The 20121-nt window shown below is 35.2% G+C and overlaps 1 protein-coding gene across 7 annotated transcripts in view; it reads right to left on the minus strand.

Annotated features, from left to right (window-relative positions):
- LOC125650333 (serine/threonine-protein phosphatase 2A 56 kDa regulatory subunit gamma isoform) overlaps window positions 1–18248 on the minus strand; it is a 44224-nt gene extending 25976 nt beyond the window's left edge. For 6 of the 7 annotated variants that reach the window (XR_008802898.1, XR_008802895.1, XR_008802896.1 and 3 more), the window contains exons 1-6: window positions 17810–17949; window positions 17569–17637; window positions 17172–17343; window positions 8761–8960; window positions 4458–4568; window positions 2622–2714 (exon numbers count right to left, since the gene is read on the minus strand). Coding sequence is in view for 3 of the 7 variants with exons in the window: in XM_056164857.1 (XP_056020832.1) it covers window positions 2622–2714; window positions 4458–4568; window positions 8761–8960; window positions 17172–17343; window positions 17569–17637; window positions 17810–17839 (675 nt within the window). In the remaining 4 variants the exon portion in view is untranslated. Of the gene's footprint in view, window positions 1–2621; window positions 2715–4457; window positions 4569–8760; window positions 8961–17171; window positions 17344–17568; window positions 17638–17809 lie in introns of all 7 variants that reach the window. The other variant, XM_048878522.2, reaches the window with a different exon arrangement.
- Window positions 18249–20121: the final 1873 nt, after the last annotated feature.

Genomic DNA, 20121 nt, shown 5'->3' on the forward strand with positions numbered 1-20121 from the left:
ATCATGCTATTGGTTTGTCTACTTAATACCAAAGGACAGAGAAGAAGATTTTCAAAGAAATAATGCATTTTCACTATATGACTTATAGAGCCCCACCCTAGCACCAGAACCCCTGATCCAGGGGCCATGAATTTCACAATTTTTAACAAGAGGTACTGTGAGCAATGCTCACTAAGAATACCCCCCGCTTACCCCAATCTCCCAAAGGGTGTTGGTAATAGGTATAAACTACCTCTTTTCTGAGTGTTGCTACTTCGATGTCCAGTGTGCATGACCTTTGACCTTTTGACCCCAAAGTCGATAGGGAACATCTTCATCCCATGGGTAGTCCATATGTATGATATGGTGACTGTAGGTGGAAAGGATAACGCTTTAGAGCCCGGAAACCATATTGCTACTTCGATGTCCAGTGCGCGTGACCTTTGACCTTTTGACCCCAAAATCGATAGGGATCATCTTCATCCCATTAGTAGTCCATATATATGATATGGTGACTGTAGGTGGAAAGGATAACGCTTTAGAGCCCGGAAACCATATTGCTACTTCAATGTCCAGTGCACTTGACCTTTGACCTTTTGACCCTAAAATCGATAGGGAACATCTTCATCCTATGGGTAGTCCATATGTATGATATGGTGACTGTAGGTGGAAAGGATAACACTTTAGAGCCCGGAAACCATATTGCTACTTCGATGTCCAGTGTGCTTGACCTTTGACCTTTTGACCCAAAAATCGATAGGGAACATCTTCATCCCATGGGTAGTCCATATATATGATATGGTGACGGTAGGTGGAAAGGATAATGCTTTAGAGCCCGGAAACCATTGCATCTACAGACAGACGGACGGACAACTCGATTCCAGTATACCCCCCCACAACTTGTTGCGGGGGGGTATAAAGAGGCATCCTTGCTCATCATTACCATGCTATTAGTTTGTCTACTTAATACCCAGAGACAGAGAAGATTTTCAAAGAATTTCTACATTTTCACTATATGACCAATAGAGCCCCACCCTAACACAAGAACCCCTGCCCCAGGGGCCATGAATTTCACAGTTTTGGTAGAGGGCTCAATGCTCATTATAATTATGCCCACAGTTTGGCTTCTTGATGTCCAGGAGTAAAGAAGAAGATTTTTTTAAAATTACACTCATTTTGATGGTTTTTGCCATTTTCACTATATGACCAATAGAGCCCCACCCTAACACAAGAACCCCTGCCCCAGGGGCCATGAATTTCACAATTTTGGTAGAGGGCTCAAAGCTCATTATAATTATGCCCACAGTTTGGCTTCTTGATGTCCAGGAGTAAAGAAGAAGATTTTTTAAAATTACACTCATTTTGATGGTTTTTGCCCCACCCCTCAGGCCCCAGGGGGGCAGGGACCACGAATTTCACAATTTTTGTTCCCCTTCACCCACAGATGCTGTATGCCAAAATTGGTTGAAATTGGTTCAGGGGTTTCAGAGAAGAAGCTGAAAATGTTCAAATGTTAACGCACGACGAACGACGACGGACAAAAACAGATAGCAATAGGTCACCTGAATGAATTCAGGTGACCTAAAAAGAAGGTCCTTCATTTGAATGAATCTAATTCCCTTAAAGCAATAATACCACTCATATACAATTTTTGTGTCTGCCAAAATCAAATCATTTTTGTCTCTCATACATTAAAAAAAATGTGTAACGCATGTCAGAGCACAAACTTTTACAAAATATATTAACTGTCGTAAAAATGTAATTGGAAACGATTCATTGACTTCATTAACTTTCGCCATTTTTTCTGCCCTTGATTTTGAACTCTAGTGCAGTTGATGTTCATACAAGTCTTTCTAAAGTTAATAACTTAGTTTAAGATGTGAAATGCAAGACACATTGTCTAATAAATAATATCACTGTGATTAATCCTTTGCAAGCTTTTGTTGAATCCGGCATCATCAGCCGAAATAACTTAACATTTTGCGCAGCGCACTGTCTGAGTGAGGTCACAGAATATGCAAATTAGCCCTTTTGCTTTTTGTCCAGGAAGAAATAATTAGTATAGCAGTCGAATACTCTGTTCATTCATTAAGGTCATAGAATATCTCAGATTTTGGACGCATCAATGGAAATAGGATTTGGCAAAATTGGTCATCAATACATAGATTAATATAAGATTCTATAAATAGATAGATAAAAAGACATTTTTTGAAGGATTTCAATTTTGGGACGTTTTCCATTGTGAAAATAAAAGTGGTTTCATAGGAAATTTTGTGGTAAAATAAGGATACTTTGTGCAAAGTTTGACTGAAATTGGAACAGGGGTTCTGGAGAAGCCATAAATGTTAAGTTAACACAAGACTCACTAACAGATGACAAACTTTTGATGAGGAAAGCTCATTAGAGTTTTCAACTCAGGTGAACTCAAAAGCCAATTAATTAACGAAGTCTAAACATGAAATTTCAGAATTCATCTACAAACATGCACATCATTTCCAGCACAGACTTCCTGGATCATCATCGTGTACAAGGTAAACAGAAATCTGGGTTCTTGTTTATAGCTGTCAGTAATCAATACACTGACTTCACAGCATCACCTTACCAATCCACTACAATGTACAACATTGTCGACTTTTCCTCACCTGTAATACAAATCGCTGATCTATGTATTTTTTTCCTGTGTTAGGCTGGAAATCAGGTGATTCTAAAAACCGCAAGAAAAATTCATACACCAACTGAAAGAGAAAAATACATATGCATAAATAAATCGAAATAATGAATTGGTGGTCCTAACTCATGTTGTCTATAATCTTTATTAAATCCATTAAAATGAAATCTTTGCTCTGAATTAATAAATAATGAAATTTAAAAATCTCCACATCTTAATACAAATTTCCTGCATCTAATATCCATATGCTCGTTATGTATTGTAAAATATTCCAAGATGAAAAATGTGATAATTAATTTTGAAACATTTTGATTTAAGGAAGTGTAACACGCCAAAGAAAATAGCACTGGATGAAAATTGGAAAATATGAACAATATTTTGAAATTAATCAAGATGTGTGTGTGAAACATTGATGCCCCCATATGGCAGCAAAGTAATTCTGGTACCTAAAGAAAGGTCTTGTCACAAGGAATACACATATGAAATATGAAAAACCTATTCAAAACCATTCAAAAGTTTTGGTCAAGATTATGTTTTTCCAATATTGGTCATGCCCCATAGGTCAAGGTCACAAAGTCAAAAATTTTGGTACTAAGAAAAAGGTTTTGTCATATGGAATACACATATGAAATCCTAAATCACTATCCATTCAAAAGTTATGGTTAAGGTTAAAGTTTTTAACAGACAAACACACTAACAGACCAACCTAAAAACTATATGATCTCCAACTACAGGGGCAATATACTTTACCTTACATAGCAAAAAGGTTTTATCAAAAGGAAAAAATTAAAACTCGTGTAAAACTTGATCTCATTTCTTGTTCACCCTGCGCACACCAGCTATCTTAGCAAAATTCAAAATGCAGTAAGTACATATATATCACTGTTTCTCAAGAGGAAGTCAGCCATTATGAAAATTTGCTGTTCGTCCTTTAAGGGACAGAAGATAAGTAGAGGGAATTTAATTTAAATTTCTATGGGACACAGTACAAGACTTCATTAACCAACCGATATCCCAAGATTTTGTATGCTAAACGGTTACAAAACTAACCAGACTTATTTTCAGACCTATAACAAGTCATCACAAGACTTCCATGCCACTCCCCTCTCTCTTGTTTGTGATATTTCTGAATAGCAGACCAGCTCTGATGTATGATATTAAAGCACAAGAAATTGACTTAATAACATGAAGCAATTATTCCACTATTCTAGCCCACGATTTTCTGTACACCAATCAATACAATTTACTTTGCTTTGCCTGACAATGATTATCATCATCTTTTCAGCTTCTGTAAATTGAAGCTAAGGTTATCCAAGAATCCACAGAAGAATAGACTGCTAAAAAAAACTAAGTTGCCTATCAAAGTCGTGCAAATGGGAGTTATGCATGTCCATGTAATTTCACTTATTAAAAAAAAATCCACCCATTTAACAATTCTGAACTTGCATAGTTTTTGTGATTAATCAGCTTCACATAATATGTCATTTTCCCCTGCAGTAAAAAGCCAAATGTCAAAATAATCTCAGCCCTATTGATTTTGTATTTATAAACTCCCACAATATCATCATTTAACAATGTATCTAAACCTGATATATATGCCTGTAAATTGACATCTCCAATCAATTGGATGAAAGCACGGAAACAACACATTGAAATGATAGCATGGGAAAATCCTAGATTTTGTCACATCTTCTATTACAACTAAAGGAATCAAAATTTGGATTGGACAGTGGAATATATAATTCATATTTGAAAGCTTAGAAATTCTCTCTTTCTGACTCCAAATGTTTCAGAGAATTTCAGTACACACCTGTAGATGGGGCCAAGCAGCTTCCAGTGTTGGTTCATCTTCCTCAGGGTCAAATTCGGCACCACTTGGGTTTGAGGAGGGCGGTATTGCTCGGAATAAGTTACACGAGAACTGTAAAATAAGCATTTTGTATGTATATGTAATAAAAGATACATAATGCTATATCATTGTTTAGTACTTGTATCATCAACCAATTTTGTGTTTTATTCATTACAGTTTCAACATGATTCAATACAGAGAATTTTTATTTTGGGCTCAGTTTATGCATATAATATCTTAATAACTGTTTCCTTTTCTCTTTTTTTTCCTAGAATATTTTTCCACTGACACAAGAGTGCATACCTCTCCACATTACCAACAAATTTCGTTTCCTTACAGGAAATTTAATATCCTAAAATAAAACTTCATATGTGCACTTAGAGAGTGAAACTTGAAGTTTAATCCACTCTATGTAGCTTTCTGATGACAATTACAGTATCCAATACCAGGATGTATACATGGTTTAATCAAAATGCCTCATACATATCTGTGTTACAAGTTTCAAATCAGATAAAATTCCAAAGGGTCCTTGTATGTGTGTGCAATTGAAACTCACTTCCTAGTTTGTTTAGAGATACTGGGATAGCAATACACCTTGGTCAATAAGTAAAGATAGGTCAATATAGATTTAAGCAAGGTTTAGAAAAATGGATTGGATTTCAATAGAGAGCTCTAAAATTCACCTATCATGAACAAAACTCTTGAGTATTTTATAGTATTAGTACTACTGTGAAACAAATGACAATTACATTTCATACATAGTATTAGGTGTCCCCAAATACACTCCAATTACAGAACATACCAAGGGCCCTTGTAATGAGGATGGCATTGATTTCCTAGTACACAATTAAAGCTGTATGGGGACTGTGTTTTTGGACATCACATAGAGATCAATACCCTCATAGACGGATATCCAAGGTCACCAGGTTAACTGCGAGTCGCGAATTACATCATGTACACTCAGTGTCACCAAAATAATCCGGAATCATGCATATGCATGGAATTATGGCAAAAGCTGTTTATCCTTTTAGTATGCAAGTATGCATGGAGCTGGAAAACTTTGATGAATATTTAAATGACAGGACAAATACTTAAAAGTAGCTATTTTGGGTTAATTTGATATTAACAGAGAAAAGGCAGCATTGCTTTGGGATATTGGCATTACATAGCTATTCATTTCATATATAGATATTGAGTCTGGTCGCAAGAAGAAACTTTACAGTCGGACAAAAACACTGTTAAGGAAACTCTAGAGGTTGCTTTTGGGTTGTACTTTCAGTGAAAATTAATAATGTACACTGATTCACACTCTAGAGTGTACTAATAATTTTCGTATCACGTTAATTGGCAATATCATTATGTCTAATATCAAAAGATGTTTGTATGCCCTGACTCAACCAACTAATATTTAAATCTCCCACGCTTACACTTTTTTCCCACCTTTTTAAAATTTCTATTGTCATTTTACTGATTTTATCCAAAATTGTGTAGGTTTTCATGTTTCCTCTGTTTCTAGAGCCCACTTACAGCGACACAAACAAAAAGAAAACAATCCTACCTACCCAAAATTTAAACATTAAAGCCGTCAAGAGAGCATACAAGATTCTTAAAGTTAGCCCAACTTGTACAATACAAACATGGTACAACACACTGTACCTTAAGCAAGACATTACTATCATACAGCAAATGAATTAAAAAGATCCCACAGAATATTAATCCTTAACTAATTGAACTAGCATTTACCTCCTGCACAGGAAAAACAAGAACACATTTTAAACAGTTAAATTTATGAGCTATTACGTGTAACCTACGAAGTATAATATTTTTTGTTAAAGATTTTGATTAGTTTTCTTAATGACAGTAAGTTGTAAAGTCGAACAATAATGAATAATACACAAAATGATGAGTGACAAGCTACAGCATTGCTGGCAGACAAAGGCTATAAATAGGCTATAAAGTGATGCTAACTTTCACAGGTATAATTAATTCAAGGAACACAGGTTTATCCCCAATTCTGTAATGTGTTTCAAATTTTAGAGTTCAAAAGTTCCTTTCAGTATGAAGTTTTAAACGAAGATGAAAAACACAGAGTACTACAGAACTGACTAACACTGAGTGAAGATCAAAAACACAGAGTAATACAGAACTGACTAACACTGAGTGAAGATCAAAAACACAGAGTACTACAGAACTGACTAACACTGAGTGAAGATCAAAAACACAGAGTACTACAGAACTGACTAACACTGAGTGAAGATCAAAAACACAGAGTACTACAGAACTGACTAACACTGAGTGAAGATCAAAAACACAGAGTACTACAGAACTGACTAACACTGAGTGAAGATCAAAAACACAGAGTACTACAGAACTGACTAACACTGAGTGACAATTGTTTAGACTGTCTTTAGTGTGTTTATGGAGACACTGTGTTAGACTGTCTCCTTTAGTGTGTTTATAGAGTAATACAGAACTGACTAACACTGAGTGACAATTACAGAACTGACTAACACTGAGTGACAATTACAGAACTGACTAACATTGAGTGACAATTGTTTCCAAACACCTACAAAATTGTTTATGTAAGATTGGAATAGTGACCTTAACCTCAGAGTGATGACCTTGAATATTGATAAGGATCTTTCCCATGCTATGGGTGTTGCAGTCCAATGAAAAATCATTACAACAAATCAATTGAAGGACCAGACGTCACAAGAAAACGAACTTTTAATCCAATATCCATATATATATGTCAAGGCGCTTCCAATATGACTTGTAATGTTGAATATCTATAGAAATCTCCCATTAGTTGCCACTTACATAAAGTGTGAAGTTGAGTTAGGTAGACAGATCCCCCCCCCTCCCCCAATAAATTCCTTCTACCATCATCTAATGAGATTGTACTTTCATTTTAAGTGTCAAGTTAAACTATCCAGAAAAATATTATCGCAATTCACCTTTGAATTAGAACGCTTTGGCTGATATAGTATTGCGTTGTGTGACGACACAATTGAATCTGTTTGTAATACAATTCCAAAATGCAACAGAAACTTTCATTGGTCCATATGTATAAGTCCGCCCAAATTCCCTTATAGGGAGTAGTCAGCATTTGAAAACATGACGGCCAGATGCTAGATGAAAAAAAAACTTCAAAGGAAGAAAGAGAAAAAGTTATATTCTTGTGTTGTTGTCTCATAAATTTAATATTAAAAAAATTCCTAACATATTTTCCTACTATACTTGTGTCCAAACATACCTTCAAATATTTATTAAAGCCCCACACAACCCAAAAACTCGGATCACAGCTTTTGATGATTTCGTTCGTAGACGTAGCCATGTTAGGTAGCCAGTCAATTCGAATCCCGGTTCATTTCCATACTGGCACAATAGCGTCTAGATGTGTACTAATACCCCACAAATATTTTAGCTAAATTGTTTAAATAATATACCACCCCAGTCCTATTAAATGATAATTATTGAAATAGCTAAACTCACGGTAGTGAGGCTTTCATTAGTCATGAGCGGCCGCACCGGCCGGTCTCCATCTAATGTCCTTATGTAGCATTTTCGTTCATCTAGAGCTTATTTTACCTTTACAAAAACTGGTACAAAAATGTTTTAATTTCTATTAATTATTCGTGTTGATAATAAATGAAGAGCGAATACATAACTTACAACCGATTTTATGAATAGATACCAATAGCAAGAGTTCGAATTGACCAGCTACCTAACATGGCTACGTCAACAAACGAAATCATTTGAAGCTGCGAGTTTTCGGGTGGTGTGTGGCTTTAATGAATATTTGAAGGTATGTTTGGATGCAAGTATATAGTAGGAAAATATGTTAAGATTTTTTAATATTGAGTTTATGAGACAGCAACACAAGAATACACCGATTTCAGGCCTCAACCGTCCGCAGCTTTTTGTGACCCATAAATCGAAGGTTTTTATAAGAGGTGGATCTCCAGCTACACTGAATCCGCTCGAGAAAGTGGGCGGGCTGTAATCGGCCAATGAAAACTCTTGTTGTATTACATCAAACATGTCATTCAAATTGTTCAATCGTCTCATTCAATTGTGTCATCACTCAACGCAATACTATATCGGGTAAAGCGTTCTAATTCAAAGGTGAATTGCGATAATATACCAACATTATTTTGTAAGATGGTATTTCCATTTCATCCACAAGGTGACAGAAACCCTTGTACAATGGGGATGGCAGGAGGCAGGGATGTGGTTAAAATATTGGGAAAACAAAGCATACCATTTGTATAGCTTCAGGGTAAATGGCATCTGTGACAACTCCTCGATTGTGTGTGACAAATTCCACCATTTCATTTAAAGCTGCCCTTTTCACTTCTTTCCATTTCAAGTCACTTAGTGGATCTTGAATAAAGTCAAATAGAACACAGCACTGTCTCAGCTTCTGAATGAATAGCTCCTCTCTTTCTGCAGGAGTAGCATCTGAAATACAACACATATACATGCAAATTAATTATGCAAATACCAGAAAATGGTTCATAACACACATAAAGGTATTTAAATTCTGGACTTCCCCCAAGCTTTAATGCTAATAACAATTTTCTGAATCCTAAACACAACAGCAATCAGAGATTTCAAGACTGAAAGCCTCCAATAAGCTAACCAATGATGTAATCCCACCCACTTATCCGTCTCTGGATCAAGATTTTTTCCACTCTCTATTTACTTGTCGCAAGTCACAACATCCACGTAAGTGCAAATCCACACAACAATATATATGTATGGTTGCAAACAAATATACATGTTAATAAACCAAAATCATTTAACAGAATATCCAGATTTAGTGAAAAGTACAATTGGTAGATCATTGGATGAGACAAAAAGCAATAACTAAAGAGCTTCCAAATGGAATTTTGTTCAAAAATGCTCAGACTCTAAACAAGTATACTTTCAATCAGTTTTTGAAGGACGATTTCTGTAGTATAATTGAGATTTAATTAAGGGGGTATATTACAACTAAGAAAATCAGTGTTCTTCCTTTTGAAATATAATTAATTGTTGTTCCTCTTTAAAAACTGTCAACAATTTCACACAATTCATGAATTCCTAATGAATTTAAATGTGTTGAATTAATTCCACTTTGCTTCAGCTGTTAGAAATAATGATTTCTTGTTAGGCCAATTCAACTTAATTGATAGATTATCATCCCCGCCCGCCCCTAAAAAATCGGCCTGCCCCAAATTTTTTGATTTTGCGAAACTTAAGATTTCTGGAAAACTTTCATTTCCGACTCCGGTACTTACACTTCTTGTTTACATTTCCGGTATAGCAATGTGAAAAGCAACATGAAAAAAGATACGGTTTTCTTAATTTCTCACGTTCTTACGGGCGTAAATGAAAGGAAAGGATTAAAGTTCTTCATATCTTGAAGAAGTTTCGTATGTTTTTGTGTTTGAAATTAAAGCTTAAACCTTGAATTTGTCTGTGAAATAAGCATAGATTGATATCCATCTGGCATTAAATGATGCACTTCTGTTGTCAAAAACTCGTTTGTCATTAATATTCCTTTCAGAAAATAAAAATTAATAAAATCCTCCCACCAGCCCCATAATTTTTGGTGACCCTGGATGATGATCTACTAATTAAGTTGAATTGGCCTTATGTGTGTTAAGTCATGCAAGTGTAAGTTCAATATGTTCATTTACACAATGCTAAAATTCAAAGTAAACAATGGACTCCATTGCTTTAACAACCTGTCCTGGTCAATTGGTCAATTAAGTTATCAATACTTTTTCAAATGATCAGAAAGAGACTTGTTCCTGTGTCTTACATGGTATCTTTATGCAAGTGCTCTTGTAGGTAGATGATGACTAGCAGTACAAGTTGTGTTATGAAGACAGAATCCAATATGCCATTAAATATTGCATTTTTAGTGCCATTTCACATGACCAGTGTCAATACTACACACACTCACATTTATCTTCAAATATTTTAACAACTGTATCAATTGCAAATGCTTTTCAAATTCCATCACCATCATTGCAAGAAATGTATTTAATTACTGTCTACAAGGAAAATTTCGCTTAATGTTATTTTCATCCTTGAAAACACACTGGAAAATGATTTAAAATGTTACTCAGATTTAAATTCTCTCCAAAATTGTTTCTTGCTACTTACGTAATGAATGAATATTTCTTGGTAAGGGAGAAATAGGTGAAAATAAAACACGGACTACATTTACCCCTTATACAGAAATACATGGAATAAGACTTAATTCCATACCAATGATTAGAATTGTATCATTGCATTCAGTATCAATCATTGCTAATCTTTGTTTTTTAAATTAAATTTTCCAGTCTTTTCCTTAGAACTATTCAAGTAAGTAGTAAAACATATTCTTTGTTCACTCCACATTGATAAGGAAATTTACATTACAAAGCTGTTTTTTAAACCACATTTCCAAGACATTTTACCAGGTGGGCCCTGCTACATACTACATCTCCATAAACCTACCCTATAAATCTAGTGCTGCTCATCTAAAGATTTCAAGTTCCAGCATTCCTACACATCCATTCTACCAGTGTTAATATATTAACTTGCACACCAAATCATGAAATTAACAGGTATGCTTTTCATGAAAATTAAACAAATGCTAAAAACTGGCATGTGTTACTGACTTACATGTACAGGATAAGATTCCCATACATCTAACAAATTAAGTTTTCAAGGTCCTTAAAAATTATATAAGTGCTAATTTATGCATAATTTGTTAACTTTCCTGACAATACAAGCATCGCAAGGGCAAAATTTTATGTCTCTAAATACTCATTAGTCATGCAAGTTTCACCTTTCTTCTCGGTTAAAGGTCAATTTCTAATAAACATGATAAAAATAGATGGAATAATATCTCAAAATAATTTACTTTCGCACAATCCTTAAAGCTAAGCAATCGTCAACACTAAAATTAATCAACACATGAACTTCACAAAGTATTTTTTACAATCATGTATGAAGAGGCATACATTTACATTTTGTCTGAAATTTGTTATGTAATCAGGATACATGTGAAATTTTAAACATTCAAAACTGATTTCAAGAGCTGTACACGAATTTACCATAGAATTATTCCCACGATGAAAAAAGCATTTCATACTAATACATAATACAGATGTGTTTGTGAACCACCCAACTGTAGCAAGTTGACTTTTAAAAAACCAAGACTTTAATTTATTAAATTGCTCCGACTTTCACTTCAAAATATCTAATAGATAAATTAATAAATGCTATTCTAAGGTGGAAAGCTGGAAATTTTCAATCAATAATATTTGTTTGATCAATGTAGTTTTGTTTAGTATGGACTGCAATTTAAAGTTTTAACTAAATTTTTAACCATGCCATGAATCCATACAAATTTCAATGTATAATCAATAAAGTACCTTAAAGAAGAGGCCCATGGGTCACAAAGCTCTCCTGACTTACCTTGCTCATACAGAGATCTTCTCGTACGTCAATAGTTGAACAACAATAAGCTAAGCCCTATTAATTGACCACTATGTGTTCCCTACATGTATCGGGTGCTTGCATATTACACCAAAACATAAAATCCAAGTCAAAATTAGGGTAGGTCCAAGGTTGGTTGGAAATTAATTCCTTTTCTCAAATTTTTAACAGAAAGATACATTCTGATCACAATCTCCATTTTAGTTGCAGTATATCAACATACTCCAGGGCTTGAAGCTAACTTTTTATGTCACCAGTCCAGCCGGACTGATGGGGTATAATTTCAACCAGTCTGCAGAAAAATTTACCAGTCCAACAGTTTTCCAGAAACAATTAAACAAGTTTCGTTAATGTTATTAAAATGAAATTTAACTCAATATGCCTCAGACAATTTTGTAACACTTATGATGTGGGATTTATATTTACGAATCAAATTCGTCCGATATCTACAGAAGCATGCCAAATGTCATTTTCACAAGTCAAGGGTTATTGATTAGTTACCTCGCACTAACCCTTGACATCAGTCGCTATTTAAAAGTTGGGCTTGAGAAGAAGCATATGATTGGTTTGCAGCCTGAAGCTGCAAACCAATCAGACAACGGCTTTTATAATCGGTCGAAAACAAAACTAAACAGTAAACACGCATGGCGACGGCAATATGGTGTAGAATTTGTGGCCAATTAGTACAAGACAGATACCGTCGATTGATTTTCGGGAGTTCGTTTTGCTTGAAGAAACAATTAGACGAGGTTTTGGGGTATGAGCCGAATGAAAATGATGGATTGTCGAAGTACGTTTAATGGGAATAACTTCGTAAGATAGCGATTTACCACTGCCGGTTTTAGTCCCAATAAAAACATCTTTTCCTTCTCTGATACATGATATCGAAAGCTTTTTGTTTTCAGTCAAATGATCGATTTGATGTTTTTCACATATCTTTTCGTCAACGGACACCATTTTTTACTTTCTGTTTATTCCCTTACCAAACTTTCATCTGAAACAAGAAATCCCATTGGCTGATTAATTTTAGCGTATTGCGTCATCCTTCTTCTCGAGCCCAACTTTTAAATAGCGACTGATGTCAAGGGTTAGTGTGAGGTAACGAATCAATAACCCTTGACTTGTGAAGATGGCCAAATGTGTATACAAGATTTCATAAGTATATTTTCCAAAATGATGCTTTACAAAATTAACCAGTCCCATCGGACTGAAACGTAAAAGCTTTCTGTTATGATTTGATAAGTGGGTCAAGGTCGCATGGTCATCAAAAGTGGAACTGTTGGGAGTACTTGTTCCTAGGTCTTGAACAATTACATCCACTAAAGATCTAAAGATCAAAGTTCTCCCTCATCTTAAAGCTCATTGTTTATTTAGCCATGTAAAAAAGTTATGAAAAGTGAGGTTAATGTCAAGTTCACAATTCACAGGATCAAAAACACAAGAATCACACCCACTACTTATCAGTGTTTTCTCGCTTTGTCAAAATTTTCATTTGTATATATCATCATTGCTCTAAAGTAAATCTCAGTGCTTCCCAAGGTCTTCTGGTACTTATTGGACATTTGGTTCAGTAATGATTGAGATATTACTGGACCAAATCACATTTTACCAGACCAAAATTTATATGCAAATTAATCCCCTATTATGGCCCCACCCTACCCTTGGGGGCCATGGTATTTACAAACTTCAATTTACACTATATCAGGAAGCTTAAATTTTCATGCAAATTTGAACTTTCTGGCCCAGTGGTTCTTGAGAAGAAGATTTTTAAATATGTTCGCTATATATTCCATGTAAACCATTGATTCCCAATTGTCGCGCTACCCTACCCCCGGGGGCCATGATTTTAACAAAATGTCAGGAAGCTTTCATGTAAATTTCAACTTTCTGGCCCAGAATGGCATCGGCAACGTACTTTATTAGCTCAAGCATTTCACTTCATATTCGTCAGTGGAGTAAACTTTTCCAACCTGTATTCAACACCATTATTATGAAATACACATCTTTTTTAATTCGAGCAATTCGCGTAACTCTAATGCAAATTGTTAAATCAAATGTGCCCATGTTGTTCCAAGTACTTCTTGATCAGAGTATAGTTTAAATGCTTTATTTACATGTTATTTATTAAATAAATTCAAACTCTTCAAAGACGTCTGTAGTTTCACGGGATATTGCTCAATTGTATTATCACCCTCTCGGGGGAATTGAAGATGACTGCAAGTTTGATAAATATTTGAGTTAAATGTAAACACGTTTTCTGTTTGCAATGACTAAAGAACAGAATAAATTTTGGGACATGCTGCTAAAAATTGAAAATTTATCTAATCATGTATTTCATTCAAAAAGAAATTATCGGACATTTGGTCCGGCCAACAACTGATATTGATCGGACCAAAACAAAAATTACCGGACATTTGCCAATGTCCAACGGACCTTCGGAATCACTGAAATCTCAAACTTTTCTTTTGAAAGAAATCCATTAAATATTTATGATGCCAAAATTAACCGAGATACAATATATATATTATTTTACAATACAATTTTCTGACTACTGTCCCCTCTCAATTGGACCTTTGCAGCTGCATTGAATAGAAATTTACTGACTCAAACTCAAAAACAAAGTATTACACGTAACAGTGTACATTTTTTATACCTAAATTTTGGTCAAATTTCTTTCATGTGGGATACCCCCTCCACTATTAATTCTATTATAATAAATATATCCATTTCAATCTTGAAAGTCAATTATAAATATCAAACTGGGAAGCAGAACCAATTAACTTAAAAATATAATATTTCTAGACTCTCAAGTCCAGTTTTACCGGCCTCTGTCTTCACACCAATGGAAAATTTCAAACATTTGAAGTATGAGGAAGGAAAGGCCAGAATTATGGTCAATCTTGGTTGATACATTACATTGATTATCAAAATTCCCAAAGACATATATAGGGTTTCTGCATGCCACAAACTGTAGCATAAGTCATTATGTCAATCCCTAAAATCGGATTTCTTTTTTCACTTTGGTGGTTACTTCAATCATAGCTACACAATCTAGGTACTCCTTAACTGCCATACCAAAGCTTACTTCTTCTCTAGATCCACTGTATTTACCAAGCCTAAAATCCATTCCTCCTCAAATACTGATACATGTAATAGTCATACAACAGTTTCTGTTTTACTCTTGTGACAAAAACCAAAAATGTATTAATTGGTTATTGATTTATATTATAACTGAAAGCAAAGAACAGATCCATGAATCTATTCAAATGTTCAGTTATGTCACAGTGGAGTTGACAATGGTTAATAACAATTACTTGACCCAGGAACTGTCCAAGTTCCCCACCACCTGAACTACAAGACTAATGTAACAGAAATGTAAACGTTTGAACGTGCCTCTATGAGAGATTTCCATAATATTTTTGATAGTTCACTGCAAAACCCAAATGAAAACAATGGGACATTTCTTATACATCTAGCATAAACCTGTTTGTTTAATTTTGCAGAGTATAAAATCTTAAGTATAACATGCTCTAAGTCGCAGGAACCTGTCTAATGCTCAAACTGCAATGTAAAAAGTTTTTATAATTTATTATGTCAGTAGATACAGCCTTGTTTACCTTTGATGCAATTCCGGTGAAACTACTGAAGCCATGTATGCATTTCAAGTGCAAAAAAAAAAAAAAAAAAAAAAAAACAACTAGAAATTATTTAGGGCTTAACTGTAGCAACACATTTAAATTACGTAGGTACTTGCTACCTATAGCATGTCAATATGTGTCATCAATAAAGAAACTGATTTTTACTTTTAATTTATCTAGCCAATCTCATAAAAAATATTAATTAAATCAATGTCATGAATACCAATCAGCTGATCAGGATCAAGAAATACAAAATACTATCAAAAGAAATGTTTTACTAAAGTGAAAACATTAAAACAATTTTGTATAAATTTGCAAGTTTTATCCTAGATATGGTATGTGCAAGCAACAAAATAACGTGATAGAATTTCATGTATTTTTAAAATTACTTTCTGAATACTTATTACTTATTTGTGCATCAATCGAATTTGGGTTATGAAACTGCATACGAAAACTTACTATACACATTCACTTATGCAGTGACAAGTATTCTGTCCCACTCCCACATGTAAACAAATTGTTTCACGTCTTACTGTGTATAAGAGTTCTCTAATGGGAAATAACTTGGATGCATCTTGAAACTTGCATATGGCACAACAGTAACAATATGTCAATTACCCATCCCATATCTTGGTGTGTGGACTAGGGGATTTCTAATTCTATGAAATTCAAAAGATAAACATGCCCCAGCTATCCAACAATGCTTGGGGGGGGGGGGGGGGGGGGGGTAGGGAGTAGTTGGTGTGACAAAATAGCACACTGCCATGTGCAAGAATTAAAACATGTATACTTCTAGGACCATGAGCCTCCAGTAAGATGGCGAGAGTTTGATGTACCAATTCCCATGAACGTTACAGTGTGTGCTGGTCATAAGGGTTTAACCACTAGTGGCCAGGTAGCTAAGGTGGTACAGCACCTGACTAGAAACTCAGTGAGCCTGGATTTGAATCTTGTTCTGACCCATTGCATTTTCTCCCTTCCTATTATATTTGGTGCCCTAAGCCAGACCCTGAAACTGACAGGTGAAAATATGAGCCAAGGGATAAAGATCCTGGGTTGATGTCTTCAAGGTGTGAAGAATGTGGTGGTCAAATGGGTTTGATCACCAGTGCCAGATAGCTCAGTGTAGAGCACCTGACTAGAGATTCAGGAAGCCAAGGTTCAAATCCATAATCCAAGTCTGGTCCATTGCATTTTCTCCCTACTCATTATAATTGTTACATTCCCAACCTCTCCCTTACAGGATTTCCACCAGAAAACCTAAGTGACTCTTCCTAACCAATGAGGGAGGTTTTGTTTGGAGAGGTAAAATGCAGAAAGGATCTTTTTTATGAACGACTGGTACGCATCTAATAAAAACATTGAGCACATGGTAGTAAGAAAAAGCAGAGTAAACTTGGGAATTGTTGATTGTTAAATGAATATTTTCAACAGTTTTTACAAATGTAAATACCTACAATAAAAACCAAAACAACAACTTTACCTACAGCTCAAGGAAAATCAATTAATTATGCATGGATACATAATTTCTGCACTATGCAGTAGGAACATTTACCTTTCAATGGCGGTAGTTTCTGCAGCTCTCGGTTTTTCGTGATGTTAAAGCGCGAAGAATTTTGTCGTTTGTCTTTCTTAATATGGGGAGGGCCTGCAAACTTCATTTTTGCTATTTGTGCCGGGGGTGGGTGCTCCGTTGTGTTATTTTGCGTCTGCGCTTTTTTCTTTGCCTGCAATAATTTTGGTTATTGTTTACTACGTTTAGGGCATATGACAGTATACTCCATTTATAAATGTCATGACAACGAAAATCTGGGGGTAGTCAACATAGTAAAAATATTTAACTTGACTTTATGAATGGTCGCCATGTTTTTCCTATAACCATGTCAAATATGGCTGCCCATCTTGGCACCGACACTTCAGTTAAAGACTAGGCGAATTTTATAAAACCTCACCTCCGATTCTGCATTTTCTGTACTTTCCTTGGCACCTGTCTTTGCACTGCCTTTATTTTTTGTCACAGCCTGAATATTTACAACACAGGTACACATAATATAACTGTTTTCCTCGTTGATCGAAGCGGCAAAATAAATAATCTTGTATGTCACAACAAGGAAACTTGTCGCATAAACATTAAATATAACGATTGCCTTGATAAATAAATAAACAGAAAAATACATATTGGATAAATCTTACCGTTTCTTTTTTCGATTCCTTTTTTGGCATATCGTAAGAGAAACGTATTCCCCTTACAAGAACCTTTTTCCCTTCCAACAAGAATACACTGTAGACTCCAATATACCAAACAAGCAACCTGATTGGTTAATTAAAATCACATGGGCATTCTCAAGGCAGGTAATCGTTTATATATAACCACCTTGCGTTTTAACCATAATTAATAGATATTAAATCTACCTCATATGATTGGAAAAAAATAACAAGTAATATAATTGATATGCTACATGGAGACATATGAAAGAATCAGGAGCTTATTTTTAAGACTATTTTGTATCTATAGAACAAAACTCAGATAAATTCATTTTTTTTTTAATTCTGGAGAAACTGAGAATGGCTTTATCGAATTTCCCAGTGGATTTATATACATACGTTATTAATGCTTCGTATACTATACTCTGAAAACCAAAAATCGGGGCGTAGCTCTATTACATCCGACTCTCTCTCTCTCTCTCTCTCTCTCTCTCTCTCCAATGAAAGCTGTTATGTGAGGACGTCCTCACAGTGTCTAGAAGAGAATGTACACGCATATGTTATTGTAAAGGCAAAAATATACTGTGTTATAGCTATACGGTATAGCTATATGGACACCTATAAAGGTTTATCTAGAAGAAAATACTCTCTTTCGAATTGTGAAAAAGGGGGGGTGGGGGGTGAGAGAACATGTCCCCACACAATTTGTCCTCACTAATCTAATTCTTTCACATGCTGTAGGTCACGTTTATGGGGACGTAACTGTGAGGACAAGAATTTTGTCTTCATGGTGCTATTTTATTAAAATTGTCCTCACTATGAGCACACGTTTTATCATCCAGAGAGAGAGAGAGAGAGAGAGAGATAGAGAGAGAGAAAGGGGGATGGGTTAAATATTGGGTTATTTTCAGGACTTTTAAAATTTAATAGTGTGCAACGTACTTTTAAAGGTGAGTAGTGTAACATATTGCATTACCTTCAGCACAATTATTCAGGTCGAAGAAAAAAGAATTGTCTCCAGTTTATCCGAATATTTAATTTTATTCAGAAATATGTTATTCTATCTAAATCATGTGAACTATCTATTGTGTGAATTGTCTTAGTTGTGTAGGTCCTTATTCATTAGAACGTTTAGTTGTACCTGACTGTCTACGCAAATTCGTGTACATGTATATTAATTTTTGTCCCGGTCCATGCATTCGTCCGTCCGTCGATCTGTCGCACTAACGTCATCCGCAAACACCTCTTACATTTCCTGCAGTAGATTATTCATGCACCTTTTGAGATATGATTGACCGTATCCTGTAGATGTGCGGTCGGGCTTCAGAATTTACATTTTTATCTGAAAACCAAATGGGGGGGGGGGGGCATCCTCACATTGTCAGGGGTCCGTGGGACACGAGTGGACTCAGGACCACTGGCATTGTAAGGATGACTGGGGGCTGAAGAGTACGTACGTTTTTCTATAGAATCCTGGTTTCCAGAACTCTTCTTACATTTTACGCAGTAGCCAAATCGTCTTTTGGACCATGATTAATGGTGTCCTAGATATGTGGCAAGGTTTCTGAATTTACAGTCTGGAAAGTCATGCAACAGGGGGCCGAAGAACAAAGTCGCAAGTCTTAAATTGTATTATGTACACAGTTATTAGTTTAAAAACCGGAGTTAAAACGTTTCTGAGATTTAATTTCAACATTATTTTTTCACTAATTTACATTGGAATGAATTATCTTACAATAAACAGGAGAATTCTAGCATGTTAAGTTGGCCGTACGTCGTAAGTTCTTTTGTAAAATGTACCCCTGGTTTCCAGAACTCTTCTTACATTTTGCGCAGATCTTAGCCAAATCATCTTTTGGAATATGATTAGTGGTGTCCTGTAGATATGCGGTGAGGTTTCGGAATTTACATTTTTTTTTTAATCTGGAGAGCCAACTAGGGGCCGTGGAACAGTTTTCTACAGAATCCTGGTTTCCAGAATTCTGCTTACATTTTACGCAGTAGCCAAATCGTCTTTTGGACCATGATTGATGATGTCCTCATTGCCCTGTAAAGTGCGGTGGGGTTTCTAACAATCCATTTTTCATCATAGGTACCTATTAAAAACCGATAAACGACGTTTTTCTATATAACGAGAGACTCCTAACCGTCACCTTCGCCATGCAAGCCCATGTTAGCTATCTAGATCAATATAGAATGACAATTCAGCCATAAGTTTGATAATGCAAAATTGAAACTTCTGTTATTGGTGTTAAGGGTTAGGCCTAGATATATATCTGAAAGAGTCTTTAAAGAAATAT

Source organism: Ostrea edulis, chromosome 5 (assembly GCF_947568905.1).
Source record: "Ostrea edulis chromosome 5, xbOstEdul1.1, whole genome shotgun sequence".
NCBI classification, from domain to species: Eukaryota; Metazoa; Mollusca; class Bivalvia; order Ostreida; family Ostreidae; genus Ostrea; species Ostrea edulis.